The 17194-nt window shown below is 43.0% G+C and overlaps 2 protein-coding genes across 16 annotated transcripts in view; both read left to right on the forward strand.

Moving 5' to 3' along the window:
- LOC113033089 (voltage-dependent N-type calcium channel subunit alpha-1B-like) overlaps window positions 1–17194 on the forward strand; it is a 321621-nt gene that overhangs the window by 274752 nt on the left and 29675 nt on the right. The window lies entirely within an intron of this gene.
- LOC113033090 (uncharacterized) lies at window positions 49–4575 on the forward strand. Its single transcript, XM_026186435.1, has 2 exons — window positions 49–4177; window positions 4422–4575. Exon 1 carries the CDS (start codon window positions 62–64, stop codon window positions 3917–3919), a length of 3858 nt encoding a protein of 1285 aa, XP_026042220.1. The 5' UTR covers window positions 49–61; the 3' UTR covers window positions 3920–4177; window positions 4422–4575.

Raw genomic sequence — 17194 nt, forward strand, 5'->3', positions numbered from 1 at the left:
TGACTTGCAATGCCCTACTGCATCTTACACACTGAAGACATGCTCTGGTGTGACTGAGAACATGGGGAGGATAGCTTCAGGCTTCTGTATAGAGTCAATGGATTGTAAAACAGTTCAGCTACTACCAGGCCTGTTGGAGTGTAGTGAGATACCAGACAACAGAGCAGAGATTCCATCACCAAGTGCTGCTCTCCTCCATGATCATCTAAAACCAGTTGCTCACCTTATTCCAGAGTTTGAACCTGATGTTCCCATTATGCTCTTACTTGGACGTGACGTCATTAGACTTCATAATGTTCACAAATACATCAATGGCCCCCCTGATGCCCCCTATGCTCAGAAACTTGAGTTGGGATGGGTGATTGTGGGCAATGTCTGTTTGGGACGTGTTCTTAAGCCACGCAGTGTGAACACGTACTTCACCAATGCTCTTGAACAGTCTCGTCCTACTATTTTTGAACCATGTCCGAGTGTTCTCCAGGTTAAAGAGAGATATGGTCCCGAACATTCAAAGTGTGCCTATGATGTAGAAGATGGTGGGCTAGGCTGCACAGTGTTCCAGCTTACTCGAGAGGATAATAAACCAGCATCATCGTTTGAAGATCTTGCCTTTATGGCAATAATGAAACGAGAGCTCAAGAAGGATGCCAGTAACAGCTGGGTAGCTCCTTTGCCATTTAGGCAGCCAAGACAACACCTCCCTGATAACAGACAGCAAGCTCTTAACCGCTTCAGCTCCCTCAAACGCAACTTAGCAAGGAAACCTGAGATGTCCCAACATTTCTTCTCATTCATGGGGAAAATATTCGAAAATGGTCATGCTGAAGTTGCTCCTCCTCTCACTCCAAACCAGGAACGATGGTATTTACCCATTTTTGGAGTGTACCACCCAAAGAAGCCTGGCAACATCCGTGTTGTTTTTGACTCAAGTGCACAGCATGAGGGAGTGTCTCTGAATGATGTTCTCTTGAAAGGACCTGACCTCAACAACCTACTTCTGGGAGTTCTGATGAGGTTTCGCAAGGATGCCATTGCAGTAACTGCAGACATCAAGCAGATGTTTCATTCCTTTCTTGTGAGAGAAGAAGATCGTAACTTCCTACGGTTCTTCTGGTTCAGAGACAACAGTCCTACACAGGATGTCATTGAGTACCGCATGACAGTACATGTGTTCGGTAATAGTCCTAGTCCAGCAGTTGCCATTTACTGCCTCAGGCAGTCCACGATGGATGGAAGACCACATCATGACCCCGAGGTGAAACAGTTTGTTTGCCATGACTTTTATGTCAATGATGCACTTAAATCTTTTTCAAGTGTAAAAAGTGCTGTCTGTCTGTTGAAGAAAACTCAGGATGTTCTGGCAAAGTCCAACCTGAGGCTCCACAAAATCGCCTCTAACAGCAAAGAGGTCATGGAGGCTTTCCCACCTGAAGATCGCGCAAATGACTTGAAGGATTTGGATCTGAGCTCAGATATTCTACCTGTACAGCGCAGCTTGGGACTAAATTGGAACTTGGAGTGCGACATGTTTGTTTTTAAAGTCAACAAAGAAGAGAAGCCTTTCACACGCCGAGGCATCCTATCAGTGGTAAATAGCGTGTATGACCCCTTGGGATTTGTGGCTCCCGTGACCATTCAAGGGAAGCACATTCTAAGAGAGCTCACACAACAAAGATGTGACTGGGATTCTCAGCTCCCTGAAGGGATGCAGGAACAATGGAAGTCTTGGCGGGATTCACTAAAAGACCTAAGTGGCGTGATGATCCCAAGAGCCTATACCAAAGCCTTTCTTTCAACAACAAAGACGAGAGAACTGTTTGTCTTTTCTGATGCGTCAACAATGGCTATTGCAGCAGTTGCCTATCTCAGGGTGGTGGACGAAGCAGGGAATACTCATACTGGCTTTGTTATGGGTAAGGCGAAGCTGGCACCCAGACCTGAACACACAATCCCCAGACTTGAGCTTTGTGCAGCTGTACTTGCCGTGGAGTTAGCAGATTTCATATCATCAGAGCTTGACATGCGCATCGATGCTATCACCTTCTACACTGATAGCAAAGTAGTGCTCGGATACATAAATAACGAGACAAGACGCTTTTATGTGTATGTCAGCAATCGTATTGTCCGCATCAGAAGGTCCTCTCATCCTAAGCAGTGGAAGTACGTGTCTACAGGGGAAAATCCAGCAGACTGTGCGACAAGGTCTGTACCGGCTGCCTTTCTCTCAGATACCTCTTGGCTCACTGGACCTCCTTTTCTGACTGAGCCTATGCAAGATTCTCTAGAACCAGAATCCTTTGAGCTTGTGGATGCAAACATGGACGCTGAGATCCGCCCGCAAATCTCTACTTTGCAAACACAGGCTTCTCGCACACTACTTGGGTCCCACCGTTTCTCCAAATTTTCTTCCTGGCAAGCTTTGAAACGTGCCATTGCTAATCTCCTTCACATTGTGAACAGCTTTCACACACGTAAGGTCAAAGGGACCATGCAATGCAAGGGGTGGCATTTCTGTCAGAAAGCAGGTACACCTGATCAACTCAGTTTATCAGAGCACGTCATTATTCAAACTGTGCAGGAAGAGGCATATGCTGAAGAGTTGGCCTGTCTCAAAAAGAATAAGGTGATCCCTCAGGGGAGTCCTCTTAGGACCCTGGATCCCTTCATTGACGCACACAACGTCCTCAGAGTTGGTGGTCGGATAAGACATGGAGAGGTTCCTCATGAAGAAAAGAACCCTAAGATCATTCCTTGTAAGTACCATATTGCAACATTGCTGGTCAGACATTTCCATGAACAAATCCTGCACCAGGGACGCCACTTCACAGAGGGTGCCATCCGTGCAGCAGGCTACTGGATAATAGGTATGAAGCGATTGGTGAGCACTGTCATCCACCATTGTGTCACATGTCGAAAGCTTCGCGGCCTCCCTGAACAACAAAAGATGGCTGACCTGCCATCAGATCGCCTCTCTATGGAACCTCCATTTACCTACGTTGGACTGGACGTGTTTGGCCCATGGAGTGTTGTTGCACGGCGTACAAGAGGTGGTCTCGCCCATAGTAAGAGATGGGCAGTTATATTCACTTGTATGGCCGTTAGAGCAGTCCACATAGAGGTCATAGAATCTCTGGACACCTCATGCTTCATCAATGCCCTCAGGAGGTTTCTAGCTATTCGAGGTCCTGTGAAACAAATACGTTCGGACAGAGGCACAAACTTCGTGGGTGCATCAACTGAACTAAAGATTCCATCCAATATTGATTCCACGTCTGTTGAGAAGTACCTAGCTGGAAAAGGTTGTGCATGGGTCTTTAATCCTCCACATGCGTCTCACATGGGTGGCGCATGGGAGAGGATGATAGGAATAGCCAAAAGAATCCTCGATTCAATGTTCCTGCATCTTGAGACATCAAACTTGACGCATGAGGTCCTTACTACGCTGATGGCAGAAGTGGTGGCAATTATCAATGCCAGGCCTCTCATACCAGTATCTACTGATCCAAGTGACCCAGTTCTACTAACCCCAGCCACTCTCTTAACTCAGAAGATGGGCACTCCATCAGCTCCACCTGAAGACTCCAATGTCAAAGATATGTGTAAACAACAATGGCGTCAGGTGCAGCATCTGGCCCAGACTTTCTGGAGCAAATGGAGACGACAGTATCTTTCTTCACTGCAGCCAAGAAGAAAGTGGCAGGACAGTCACCCCAATCTGGAGCCTGGGAGCATTGTACTTCTCAGAGATCAGCAGCTCAAGAGAAATGAATGGCCTCTTGGAGTAATCACCCAAGTCTTCCCTAGCCAGGACAATAATGTCCGCACAGCGGAGGTGAAGGTATCCAGGCAAGATGGGACAAAAGTATTTTTGAGACCTGTGTCGGAGCTCATTCTTCTGTTACATCCAGACAAAGACTGAACTGTTACTCTATATCTATATACATATATAACCATGTATAACCGTTCTGTATTGTGTGTTAGTTGTGGCATTCTAACATGCCAGGTGGGGAGTGTGCCGATAGTGTTAGGGCAGCTGTCCCTTTAAGAGTTCTGATACCTGGTGACATCACAGGAAGCAGGAAGTAGTAAGGTTTAGTGAAGTTTGCACATGGCCAAGGAGACTGCCATGAATCCACATGCATCTGCCTTCAATCCTTCGTCTTTTGGAGCATCGTCTGTATGTATATTGTTTATTTGATGCTTATCTGTAGTTCTGTGGTTGTATTTTGTGACATGAGGGAAGTTTAATGTGTAACTTTGATACGTTGTTGAAACCACATGTTTAGAGCACGGCTAATGCTTATTCTTGCAGCTAAAGTGCTACGCTACGTTGATTTAGATTATTGTAGACTTGTAGGTACAGTGTATATGTAAGATTTAAAGAATATACTGTAATTGTAATTGTGTTATGTTTGTTTCAGTTTCACACTTTCTACATCATTAAACCTGTGGACAAAGAGTAATGGTCTTCAGAGTCTTGATGGAAGAAAAGTGTTGAACCTTGCTGCCGGTTCCTCTTCTGTGCAGTGTGAAGAGGGAAAGACAGTACAGCTGGCTTTAACTGTACAAAGGTTGTTCGACACTATGAAACACACACAGACTTCATGATGTTCGGCTAATATTTTTATAGTGAATATTAATCATGAGGGTAAACGGCCCTGTACACCACGGAGCGAGGTCAGCATATCCACGATATCCTCAGCTCCATGAGTTAACACAAAGTTTCCCAGCTGACTATCTAACTGCCATCTATTCCAGAGACATGAAAATATACAGCATAAAGAAAAGTGTAAGAGACTCAGCAGCAGATTAGAATAACAGTTATAGATTTAATAAATCACCAAATGAATCCAAGAAACGAGCAAACCTGTTCCGACAATTTGAGTTTGTATTCCCTCAGCTGCAGACTCGCTGCTGTTTAAATGTTTGAGAGGAAGATTAGATATAAACAAACGTCAAACATAGACTCAGTCTGCCTTCACATTTGATATGAGGCCAGCACGTATAGTGGCTGTGTCCTGTTTTAAGATCATACATGTAAAATTGTTGTCTGACCTCCGTCGATCCAGCGTTCAGAGTCCGTGGTTACCATGGTTTCTGCATAAGCAGCTATAATGTTAACAGCTGGCACTGAGGAAACCTCCCGGCAGCATGGGTGTTTATGTTTTTCATTGCAAAAGAACTGTCTGAATGGTTAACTGAAGTTAACTTGGAAAAATTATAGTTAAGGAGTATCACAGATAACGCCTACGTGAGCTGTGCGACTGTTCACTACACTGAAATCAGCAGGCTATTACTGAAATACACGTGCTATATCATAAACTATGATATAAATAGGGAGGTCCTATTAACATGTTTAGTTTTAAAGGACACCTTCCTGCCTTTAGTCTCCTTCATGAGCAGTATTAGTTTTCTTCTAACATCCAGAAGTCTGCACGATGTGTTTCATAGTTTGTAACAAGCCTTTGACAGGTAAACATAACATGACCGAAAAAGCCAAAAAAAAAAAAAAGAGAGAGAGAGAGAGAGAGTGTGTTGACATAAGAAGAGAAAATGCTCTCAATTATGGAGACAGGCAAATGGTTCATTTATGTTTGATGTGTGTTTATTCCTCCCTAAATATCGTCGGTGAAGTTTGCCATGCACGTCAGATTTTCCTGCGCATTTTTATACCTCTGCCAACAGAGAGAGAAAAAAAATCACATTCTAACAGACAGCTGGTGCTTAGAATACAGTTGAATAACTATTAAAAAACAGATGATATTTAGATGATAGTTCAGTCTAACACATGTGCCAGTGAACCATTAAACGTCTGTGAAACTATGCAGTTATGAAACGTAACTTTAACCTCAGCCAAACCGATTTGCTCAGTTGTAAATAAAACAGCGAAGTAAACGTGACCCGACAGACAGAACCTGAGTGAATGAAGTCCAGCGTTTAACCACTGAGAGCTAAAACTCAGCCGAGGTTTCAAAGCTGTGTGCCGGTGATTGGACATCAGCCGCTGATTAAGCTGGTTCGCCTATAAAGTGCTCTGTAAGGAAACAAGCTCCAGCAGCTCTGCGCTCGGGGAAAACACTATATTTACTTATCTTGTGCAGAAAAATGCGCTGACATTGCTTTATATCGAGCACCGGCTGCCCAGTTAAACTGTGACTATCACCAGGTAACGTAGGCGTGTTTCTTGAATTAGCAGCAGGTGTTAAACAGCTGACAGATGAGGAGGAGGATGCATGCAGGTAAACGGAGGGTCTGTTGAGCTGATCGCTGGTTTCGTGAGAAAAATGTCAGCTCGTTCTTTATGTTACAGAAGCACAGAGACACAAGACCAGGCGGAAAGAGACGATCGTTGGTGAAAATGAGAATCTGCGAATGCAACATGTGGAACACGGAGAGTGGAATATGTAAACAAACCGGTTAACGTAACCCCCTCGGTGCACTCTGCATGCTAATTGTTAGCAGAGCTAGTGAAATCTCTGAAAACATCTGAGCACTTTTGCAAACATGTTCTATGTTGACAACCTGACCAGACATACGACGCGACATTCGTGGCTAAAACACTGTTAAAAGTGTAGCTGGTGACAGAAAAACAGGGTATTTTAAAACTACACCACCATCATTGCTGCCTGTGATTTGATCTGCATTCTGGGATACCTGGCTGCCCCAAGTCTACACAAGCAATCGATTATCTAGGATCGACCTGTTTTGACTTACTTTGCACGGCAACCAATCAAATGTTAGAGAAGCTGCATGGGCAGCGTTAACCCCGCCCCCTGAGTTTGATGGGTGAGGCTGACAGATAAAATTATTTCATGATGAGAGCCAGGCGCCAGGACTGCCAAAATGAAATAAATAAATATATCATTAAATAATTAATTAAATGTGTCAATAATTAATTAATTACATGTGTCATAACTATTTATTTAATTAATTAATTCCAATTTTAATTAATTATTGACACATTTAATTATTTAATGGTGTATTTAATTAATTCATTATGGCAGTCCTGACGTTCCATATTTAACTTCCTTTATTCAATTTTAAGGGCTGAAACTTGTATTGAACTTTTCTGCTCTAACCTTTTTTTTTCCATTCTTTTATTTTTCAATGCCAAACTGTCATAAAACACATAGGTACATATAGAAGTAATAATCTTTTCCTTTTTCTTTTTTATAGCATACAAAAAAACCCATAGATGAGATGAGTACCTGAATACCCCCCACTCGCTCCCAGTAATGTAAAAATGAATATGTTACAGAGAAAATGAATTGACTCATACAAAAAATACAAAACCCATACCAAAAAAAAAAAAAAAAAAAAAAATCAACAATAAGATAATAGTGCGTATCCTTATAGTTTAATATTAACATTAACATCTGCTAGCCTCAAAAAACAAGGTCTTAACATTAATCAATATTGATATAAATCTTAACCAACAACAGTAACAATATTAATATTAATATTAATGGTTACTTGCTCCTCGGTCGAAACTAATTAATAATGCTGGAATATCTTTAAATAGAGTATTCTTATAAGGTAGAACAGCCACTGCCGGGAATAGCAGAAAATTTGTACAATATTGTCATATGGTGGACTACAGAGAGATTTCTCGTGCTGGTAACTTTTCTAAATATTTAAGTAATGGTTTCCAGTGAGTAAAAAGTCTATCCAATGAGCCTCTGATGGAGAATTTTCTCTTCTCCAATTTTAAGAGTCCTAAGATATCCTGTAGCCAGACTTTCATTAATGGTGGCTGAGATGGTTTCCACAACAACAAAATTATTTTTCTAGCTATGAGAGAAGCAAAGGCAATAAGGTTATTTTGAATAGCTGTAGTATGAAGGTTAATTGGTGGTTTGCCAAATATAGCGATATGTGGAGTTGGAGTCAATTTTATACCCAATATATCCAAAGTTATTTTGAAGAATTGATGCCAAAATTCAGACAACCTAGGGCACGCCCAGAACATATGAGTAAGATTGCAAGGTATCTGTGAGCATCTGTCACATTTATTATCAAATTTATCTGGATACTGTAGTGTAATCTGTGGAAAACTTTAAATTGTATTAATGAAAGTCTGGCAAAACTACAAGACGAATTAATGGCCCTTACCGCTCACTCCCAGAACAACTCAGAAAAACTCATATGGAGTTCTGACTCCCATTTCATCTTGGTCCTGTATAAAAGAGATTCACTAGGCGGAGAAGCTACTTTATAAATAAAGGTAAGAAATATGACCCTTTACCAAAGTTTTGGCTCTGAGAACCAAATCTATTCCACTGGAAGCTGGGATTTGTGGGAATAAAGTTGAACATTTCTTTGCAAAGTTTTGCAACTGGCAGTACCACAAAAAAAATTCAGATTTATTGAAATTAAAGTGAGTAACTAGTTCGTTAAAATTTGCAAAAACATCATTTACGTATTCAAAGGAGCTTGCAAAGAAAAGCGTCTGGACTTCTTTAAGTTACTTGATGACGTTTCACCTCTCATCCGAGAAGCTTCTTCAGTTCTAAGGTCAAATGGTGGGGAGTCCCAGATTTAAACCTAGTGGGAGTATCCCCCCACAGACGGACAAAAGGACCCCCTGCTGATCCTCTAATCGCCTGAGCCAAGGTGTGAAACTGGGTGCGGGTCCCAATCAGCCAGAGTTTCGAGTGAGCTTATTGTGAAACCTGGCCCCACCTTATCATGCGAATTCCTGAGGTCAGATGGCCCAGGATGTGAGTGGGCCTTAAGGCGTCTGGGAAGGGATCTCAAAACTGGATTATAGATGGCAGAGAGTTGTTGTCGTAAACCCCCGCCTCTGTTCAAAGATGGTCGCTCACAGTGGACATAGATGGCTTCTTTCACTCCTCTTTCAAACCATCTGTCCTCTCTGTCCAAAATGTGAACATTGGCATCCTCGAAAGAGTGTCCTTTATCCTTAAGATGCAGATGGACTGCTGAGTCTTGTCCTGTGGAGGTGGCTCTTCTGTGTTGTGCCATGCGCTTGTGAAGTGGCTGTTTGGTCTCTCCAATGTAGAGGTCTGGGCATTCCTCGCTGCACTGTACAGCATACACCACATTGTTAAGTTTGTGTTTTGGCGTTTTGTCTTTCGGGTGAACCAGTTTCTGTCTGAGCGTGTTGCTGGGTTGTCTTCCTTTTATGAATCTCGTCTGGTCCTCTGAGATAATTGAGGGCATAATCGATTCTAGTCGCCGGGCTAGGATTTTTGCAAGAATTTTAACGTCTACCGGGAGGAGTGATATTGGCCGATAGGATGTGCAGCTCAGTGGGTCTCTGCCTTTTTTAAAAATGAGAGAAATAGTGGCTTGCATGAGTGTAGGTGGCAGAGTTTCTTTGCTCAAACGAATAATTAAACATTTGCAGTAGAAGTGGAGCTAGCTGATCTGAAAAAACTTTATAAAACTCAACCAGGTAGCCATCTGGACCTGGTGATTTACCGCTATTCATTGATTGTATTGATTCTTTAATTTCTAAAATTGTAATAGGGGCGTCTAATTTTAAATTAATTTCAATTTAGGTAGATCCAATTTTTCAAATAAACTATATAATTGGCTTTCATCTATGAAAGATTCTGAGGTATAAAGTTGAGTAAAGAAAGATCTGAAAGTGTCATTAATTTTATCTGGATCTGAGGTTATTAAGCCTGAATCATCGGTTATCTGTATAATTTGATTTGATGCTGTTTTAGTCTTCAGTTGCTGTACCAGGAGACAGCCAGCTTTATCACCATGTTCATATACTAACCCTCGAGAGCGGAGGAGAACTTGTGCAGCTTCTGAAGTTTGAAGTCTTATTCTTTCTTTATAAAGATCAGGTGTATTTGTAAGAGAGATAGACAATTCTATCTCTTTTATGGCCTTCTCCAAATCTTTCTGCTGGGATCTACGTAGTTTATTAGAATAAGACGTAAAATAGATAATTTTACCTCTAATATAGGCTTTTAGAATAACCCATAGGATAGATGGGGAAGTTTCATTATTTTTATTAGTTTCACAAAAAAAAGTAATCGACTCAGAAATATATTTACAAAAGTTGGTCTTCGCCACCAAGAGAGGATTTAGCTTCCAATATTAAAATCTCTTTGGCTTCATTGTAAACTGAAGATCTAATACTACTGTGGCATGCTCTGATACCGTTATCAGTAGATACTGAGTAGAAACAATCTCAGGAATAAACTTTTTTTATCTATCAGAAAATAATCTATTCGCGAAAATGTACGATGCACATGAGAAAAAAAGAATATTGTTTTGCAGTAGGATGAGCAAAACGCATTAAGTATGCATTAAGTCCATAGTGACTACAATAATTGCAAAAACGTGCAATAAACTACAAAAAAATTGAAAATCGTTTTTGTTTTTTTTAAATATATATTTCTACTTGGAGAAATTTAAGAGGTTTATCCCTCAAAACTTTAAATGCAAAAAAGTTGCAAAAAATAGTTTACAACAACAGGAAATTTATTTTGAGTGTCTTCATAGTTTTATTTTTGAGATACACCAATTTTTATATACTGCAGGAAAAACAAAAAAACAATCCTATGATGCAAATTTGCAAAAAAAACAGCATGTGCATCAAAATAAACTATTTCCAGCAGTGCAATTCGAGTTCTAAGCATCCCAGAAACTATTCAGAAAAGTCAAACATGACTTATAAAAACACCAGTATAGGCTTTTAAGGCCTACAAGTAAAAAACTACATTTTCCGCGAGAATGACGCCACTTCCGGTTTCGGGCAGGAAATGGCGGACATGCGATAGTTCGCGCTGACGTCTGTTTCACTGTGGGAAGTGTTACAAACAGCTGATCGGATAGGCAAAGCGTGTTTCTGGAATATTATGTTTTTGTTCCTGCAAGCGCTTTTTATGCAATTTTTGCAAAGCTTTATGTGGAAGGAAACCGTGACCTAGGACAAGCTGATGGCATAAGATGTAAGTACAACTCCTCTGGTTTCATATGCAAAAAAAATATTGCACTAGCTTACACGGTTCAGGTTCTACAGGGATTTAAAAATAGTTACACAAAACGGAGCGTGCTGCTCTGACCGGCTTTAAAGGGTTAACAATAACAATGTATTGAATAATGACTTTAAAAAAATAATATAAAATAGTGTGCAACACCACTGAAGTTTTTTTTTTTTTATCTCTCTTTTCAACCAACGGCAGTCACTCTCCTCTCCAAATAACTTCTGCTTAGCTTTCCGAGCTTCCCTCGGGTCCTCTTAATCAGCGGTCTCCAACCTTTTTTGCGCCACGGACAATATTTTCACGGACTGGCCTTTAAGGTGTCGCGGATAAATGCAACAAAATAAAACTAGTACCGGTACTGAAAAACAGACCATTTATTCATAACACACATGAAAAGACCCAGGAAAACCGAGTTAACAATCAAAACGATAACAAAATAACGCTGAAAACTGATAAAAACCCTGAAAACCATACATTTCACACCTGAGCCTCAACTCTCGCGGCCCGGTACCAAACGACTCACGGAGGCCCGGGGTTTGGGGACCGCTGCTCTTAATTGTTGTGACGCGTGTTCGAAATGCAGAGAGGTGCGCTGGATTTGCCACACGGAGCAGTGCGAGAGTAAAGCATGAGGGAGGGGCTAATAATTGGCTCAGTCATTTTTAATGATCGTTGAAAGCCCAGATCGTAATCGTGATTAAAATTCGATTAATTGAGCAGCCCTAGGGAACAGTATGTCTATCCTCTCCATCTGTCAGCTGCTACTGGCTCTTCCTCCTCCTCTTTCTCACACACACACACCAGTTTGTCCTGGTGGATCATCAGGGGTGGGTCCCTCAGTCTGTCCTCACTCTGGACACTTGTAGTTGTCACACATGGAAATCAAATGTGTGATAAGCTGCAGGATTCAAACACAAATGTAACTTATAAATACATGTTCATATGTTCATACTTTTATTACACAATCAGAGAGAAAGAAAAAGAGAGAGTGCAGGACAGAGAGACAGGTAACAATCTCAGATGTATACACTTCTACAAAACAGCACAAGAGAACGAGGATTTAGTGTAGGGCTGGGCGATATGGCCTAAAAGCCATATCACGGTATAATTTGAAGCATGTGCTGTAACTATATATATCGCGATATACTGTATTCCTTTCTTCTGTATAAGATATTTTACACACTATAAGGCACACTGCGCCTTATGTGTGAATTCTGGTTGTGCTTACTGACCTTGCACCGATTTTATGTGGTACGTGCAGAAATCTTTCAAAAATGTTTTAGTACAACTTTGGTAAGCTCTGAAGGCGCACCGCTTGATGGATTGCCGGAGCATTACGACTGCCGTAGTCAGGAGCCTCACGGAGCAATTCGGGTCCAAAACTCCGTCCTCTTCAGGTCCCAAAGTCAAACGAGCACTGTGTCACGGTCTGCAGAGACAGGCCGTGCGGTGGTGTGTGTAATGGACCCAGGTGCGTACAGAACAGGAAACCAAAAACAGCTGACAGAAAACACTGGAGCACCTGACAGTAGACCAAACATAGTTCAGCGGGTCGGCCAGGAGGGCGGCAACACAACAGCCCACAGTTCATGAGGTCAGGGGGCCGACCCGGAGGTCGAGGGCACCACAGGTCACAGTTTATCAGTTCAGGGGGCCGACCCGGAGGTCGAGGGCACCACAGGTCACAGTTTATCCGTTCAGGGGGCCGACCCGCTAGGTTGGCAACACAACAGGCCACGCCATCGCCCATCAGGAGGCCGCCCACGCAGGAGGCAGTGGTGGTGCAGGTCAGGAGGCCGCCCCTGACGGCAATGTCCAGCCGACGGCCCGGAAAGTGGCCGGCGATCCCGGGCGTAGCAGAGGCAGAAGCCGATGGTGGCTGGGCGGGCTCCTCGGGCCCTCCAGCTGATGTGGCGTGTGGCTGGACGGGCTCCTCGGGCCCTCCAGCTGACGTGTCATGTGGCTGGTGTGGTTCTCCTGAACCTCCAGCTGACGTGGCGTGTGGCTGGTGTGGTTCTCCTGAACCACCAGCTGACGAAGAAGGCTGCTGGACGGGCTCCTCGGGCCCTCCAGCTGACGAAGAAGGCTGCTGGACGGGCTCCTCGGGCCCTCCAGCTGACGAAGAAGGCTGCTGGACGGGCTCCTCGGGCCCTCCAGCTGACGAAGAAGGCTGCTGAACGGGCTCCTCGGGCCCTCCAGCTGACGACGAGGCGTGTGGCTGGACGGGCTCCTCGGGCCCTCCAGCTGACGAAGAAGGCTGCTGGACGGGCTCCTCGGGCCCTCCAGCTGACGACGAGGCGTGTGGCTGGACGGGCTCCTCGGGCCCTCCAGCTGACGACGAGTGAGGCTGGACGGGCTCCTCGGGCCCTCCAGCTGACGTGACGTGAGGCTGGACGGGCTCCCCGGGCCCTCCAGCTGGCGTGGCATGAGGCTGGTGTGGTTCTCCCGAACCACCAGCTGACGAGGAAGGCTGCTGTAGAAAACAGTCTAAGGCGGAGAGAAAGCTCACGCAGCCCTTGGCACTGAAACTTAGATGTTTCACAACCATTCCCAGCAGGCTCAGAAGCAGACTGTACAGTCGACGTGTGAACCCCTTTCGCTGTCTCATGAACCTGGGCTTCATGTGGTGCGGCTATGGGAGCTGCGCTAGAAGAAGCCCTGAATCCTATAGAGTCAAGAACATGGTTTGTGATTTCATTGTGCACTTCATCAACACTGTTACACACAATCCTTTCATTATCACAACACGACTCTGACTGGCCCTTGGTCTTAACCAGAGTTGGGTCGGCCACAGCATGGATGTCTATGAAATCATGATTAATGGTAGAGCAGTCTTTGGCACCAGTTTCTTCGTAGCTGGGCCCACAAAAGGGTAACCCAGTACACTCCACTATGACAGACTCATGAGATGAAAAAGCACAGTCACTCACCTCCGTTATAAGAGGAGTCTGGGACAGAACTAGGACGGGTGCTGACTGGACAGCTGCTGCCCCCACCCCTTCAGAGACTTCAGCGCAGTACAAACAGTCTTTAGTTGCTCCCTGAGGAAAGCTAGGCAGTCTCTCTTCAGACTTGGTAAATTGTTCACGCAAAGTTTCAAACCTGGCATGAGGTGGCTTGGTAATTGTTAAATTGTCTGAGGTAACAGGAGTTACTTCTTGATCACCCACACAACTAGGACTGCTCGCTGATGATTTCAACACATCAAATCGAAAGTCACATGACACAGAATACAGAACACAAAATGATGTTCGCTGCAACGACTGACCGGGAAAACATGGAGGTCAGAACACAGACGACGCGACCCAGACTGTATGAAACACAGAGACTAAATACACATGAGGGATGATCAGGGGAAGTGGCCACACATGGGAGCACAGCTGACACACATGAACCTAACGACAGGACAGGAGGAGTGAAACTGAATACACTGACAGCACTGCTACGTCCTGTCTCGCCCTCCATGGAGCATCACGAGGACGCTGTGGGGGTCCTGGATGTCGATCTCGAGGAGCAGCAGCACGCCGCAGGCTGATCATGACAGTGTATTGACAGACTTTCAAAGTAAAACAGGAAACATGGAGATTAGACATGACACATGAACCGGGGAGACTTAGTACAGGGGGAGATGACATAAACAACTAAGGAACAAAACTAAACTGCAGTCTAGAAATTAACTAGGTGAACTAAGCTAGGTGCAAATGAATACAGAAGATACATGGAACTCAAATACTGGGTCGCTTGACCCAGGACCATGACACACTGCAGGATCACTGAGAGTTAAAAACTGTCTAAATTCTTTCATCTTTAATAAAACCAGGTGTAACCATTAAGTTTAACATCCAGGCATCCATGAAAACAGAATTTATTAAATTCAACGGAGTTAGAAGCTAGCAGGAATTGAATTCACTAGTTTCCACCTAAACATGATATGCCATGTTCTGACTGAGAAATTTCTGAAAAAATTTAAGTACAGCTCTGCTATCACTTCCACCATAAATGAAAACTAAAAACTAACAGCCACGTTAGCATAACATTAGCACAGTGAAGCTGAAGGATGGCCGCTAACATTTTTCCACTCGATAAAAGTTAACGTGAGGGTTTCTTGTGGTTAGGGACAAATGCAATTGCATGGCAGGATGCTATAAATGGACCAAACAGTCAGGAGAACAACTGAGATAATCCATCCACAATATGAGGTTAGTCAGTAATATACTGCAACAACATGGGAATAGAGCAGCTGCGAGAGAATTCAGCATTAATGAATCAATGGTAGGGAAGTGGAGGAAGCACAGTTTTTGGCTTTCCCCATCTTCCAAAAGTGCTTCGTCTAATTGCTATTACTGTTGCCCGGCATAATTTGCAGATGATGTTGTTTGCAGCTGCTGCAATACCAAAATAGGCGCAGCTTGATGACACCATCAACATGCGCTGTCGCGGTAGAGCGGTATAGTCAAAATCTCTACCGTTGGCCAAATTTATATCGTTTCTACCGTGTACCGTTTATACCGCCCACCCCTAATTTAGTGTTTGTGTTATTAGGAGTGCTAAACAAGAAGAGTTCCCAGATGGTACAGTGGACACATGTGTGACTCCTGTGATTAAAGCAGCTTTCTTTCAGCTTAATAGTGAACCGTCAGCTCGTTCAAACAAACGTTAAAGTCCGAACAGAACACCACCAGAGGCAGCAGTATAACATAGCTAACATTAACAGTATAGTGAATCCTGCTTGTGCTGTGATATTCAGGACTGCAAACCGAGCAGCATTCACTAATTTTCAACTTGTTGTTTTTTTTTAAATATATCACTGACTTTAATTATCCATTAAAATTATCACATTCTCTGTAAGATTAAGGTCAACTACTGAACGGCATATATTTTAAAGTAAAGGCTTTAAAATCAAGCTGACGCTGAAAGTACTAACATCACTAATGCCACATAACTTTGCCGACATGTGGCCAACAGTAATGTTTTAATGTTCTTCATTATTAAACATTTGCACATAAATAAGTGACATCATATTCAGTACTGTTGAAAGTTTAGTCTTCGGCTGCCCCACTTCAGCCGTCTGTAGTGATGTGCGGATCGATACTGAAATATCGATTGCTGCGATACCAGTCATTTATGTTCTAGAATCGATTCTCATATTAAAATATCGATATTTTAGTAATTTAGGGTAAATTTGTAGTTTATCTTTAACAGGAACAGAGTGGAAAGAAACTATATTATTCGGATTGTCTACATTGGAAGGAACTACTTCCTATTCCACTTTTAATAGTCATGTGCGAAATAGGGCTTTATAAATTTGTGGCAGCCCTTTGGCATGCGAGACAGACGTCTCTCGCGGAGTCCTTTAGTGCTGCAGTCAGGCAACATGCTCAAATGGCACACAACTTCAGTTTTTTTTATTTCTATATGACAATTCTGCATTATTATTATTATTAAGTTATAAGAACAAGTAACCTGACGTCTTGTAATCATGATGAAGCTATAATTTGAGATACAATGAAAGATATCAGATCAGTATCGCCGATACCACTCTGAATTTTACTTGGTATTGGATCGGAAAGGAAATCAGTGGTATCGCACATCACCAGCCGTCTGCCGTATTTTTCGGCAAAATCCACCACACCCACCGCTGCGCTATGAATTGTGGGATATATGGGACCACGAAGTCTACACCAGACCACACTTCAAATTTGGGGAAATCGACGGCGCATTTGTCGACCGCAAACTAAAAGCAAACTTTTCTTTTAGTTTGTGTAAACTAAAAGCAAAGTTGTCACCAAGTACTGTTTATATTTGTGTGTATTGCTGCAGCTTTTTTAAGTATTAACTTGGTGCCTTTGGGTGAAATAATGGTAATATGAGGGACTGATCCAAACGGTCACAAAGAATAGCCACTTGTTTCTGTGCTACCAAAGTTACCCGGCTTTCATTCAAAATGTGTTTATCGTCAGCACCTACAAATTAAACTACTTAAACATTATACAGTGGGGCAAAAAAGTATTTAGTCAGCCACCGATTGTGCAAGTTCCCCCACTTAAAATGATGACAGAGGTCAGTAATTTGCACCAGAGGTACACTTCAACTGTGAGAGACAGAATGTGAAAAAAAATCCATGAATTCACATGGTAGGATTTGTAAAGAATTTATTTGTAAATTAGGGTGGAAAATAAGTATTTGGCCACCTCAAACAAGGAAAATCTCTGGCTCTCACAGAC

This window comes from Astatotilapia calliptera, chromosome 12, assembly GCF_900246225.1.
Source record: "Astatotilapia calliptera chromosome 12, fAstCal1.2, whole genome shotgun sequence".
Lineage (NCBI taxonomy): Eukaryota > Metazoa > Chordata > Actinopteri > Cichliformes > Cichlidae > Astatotilapia > Astatotilapia calliptera.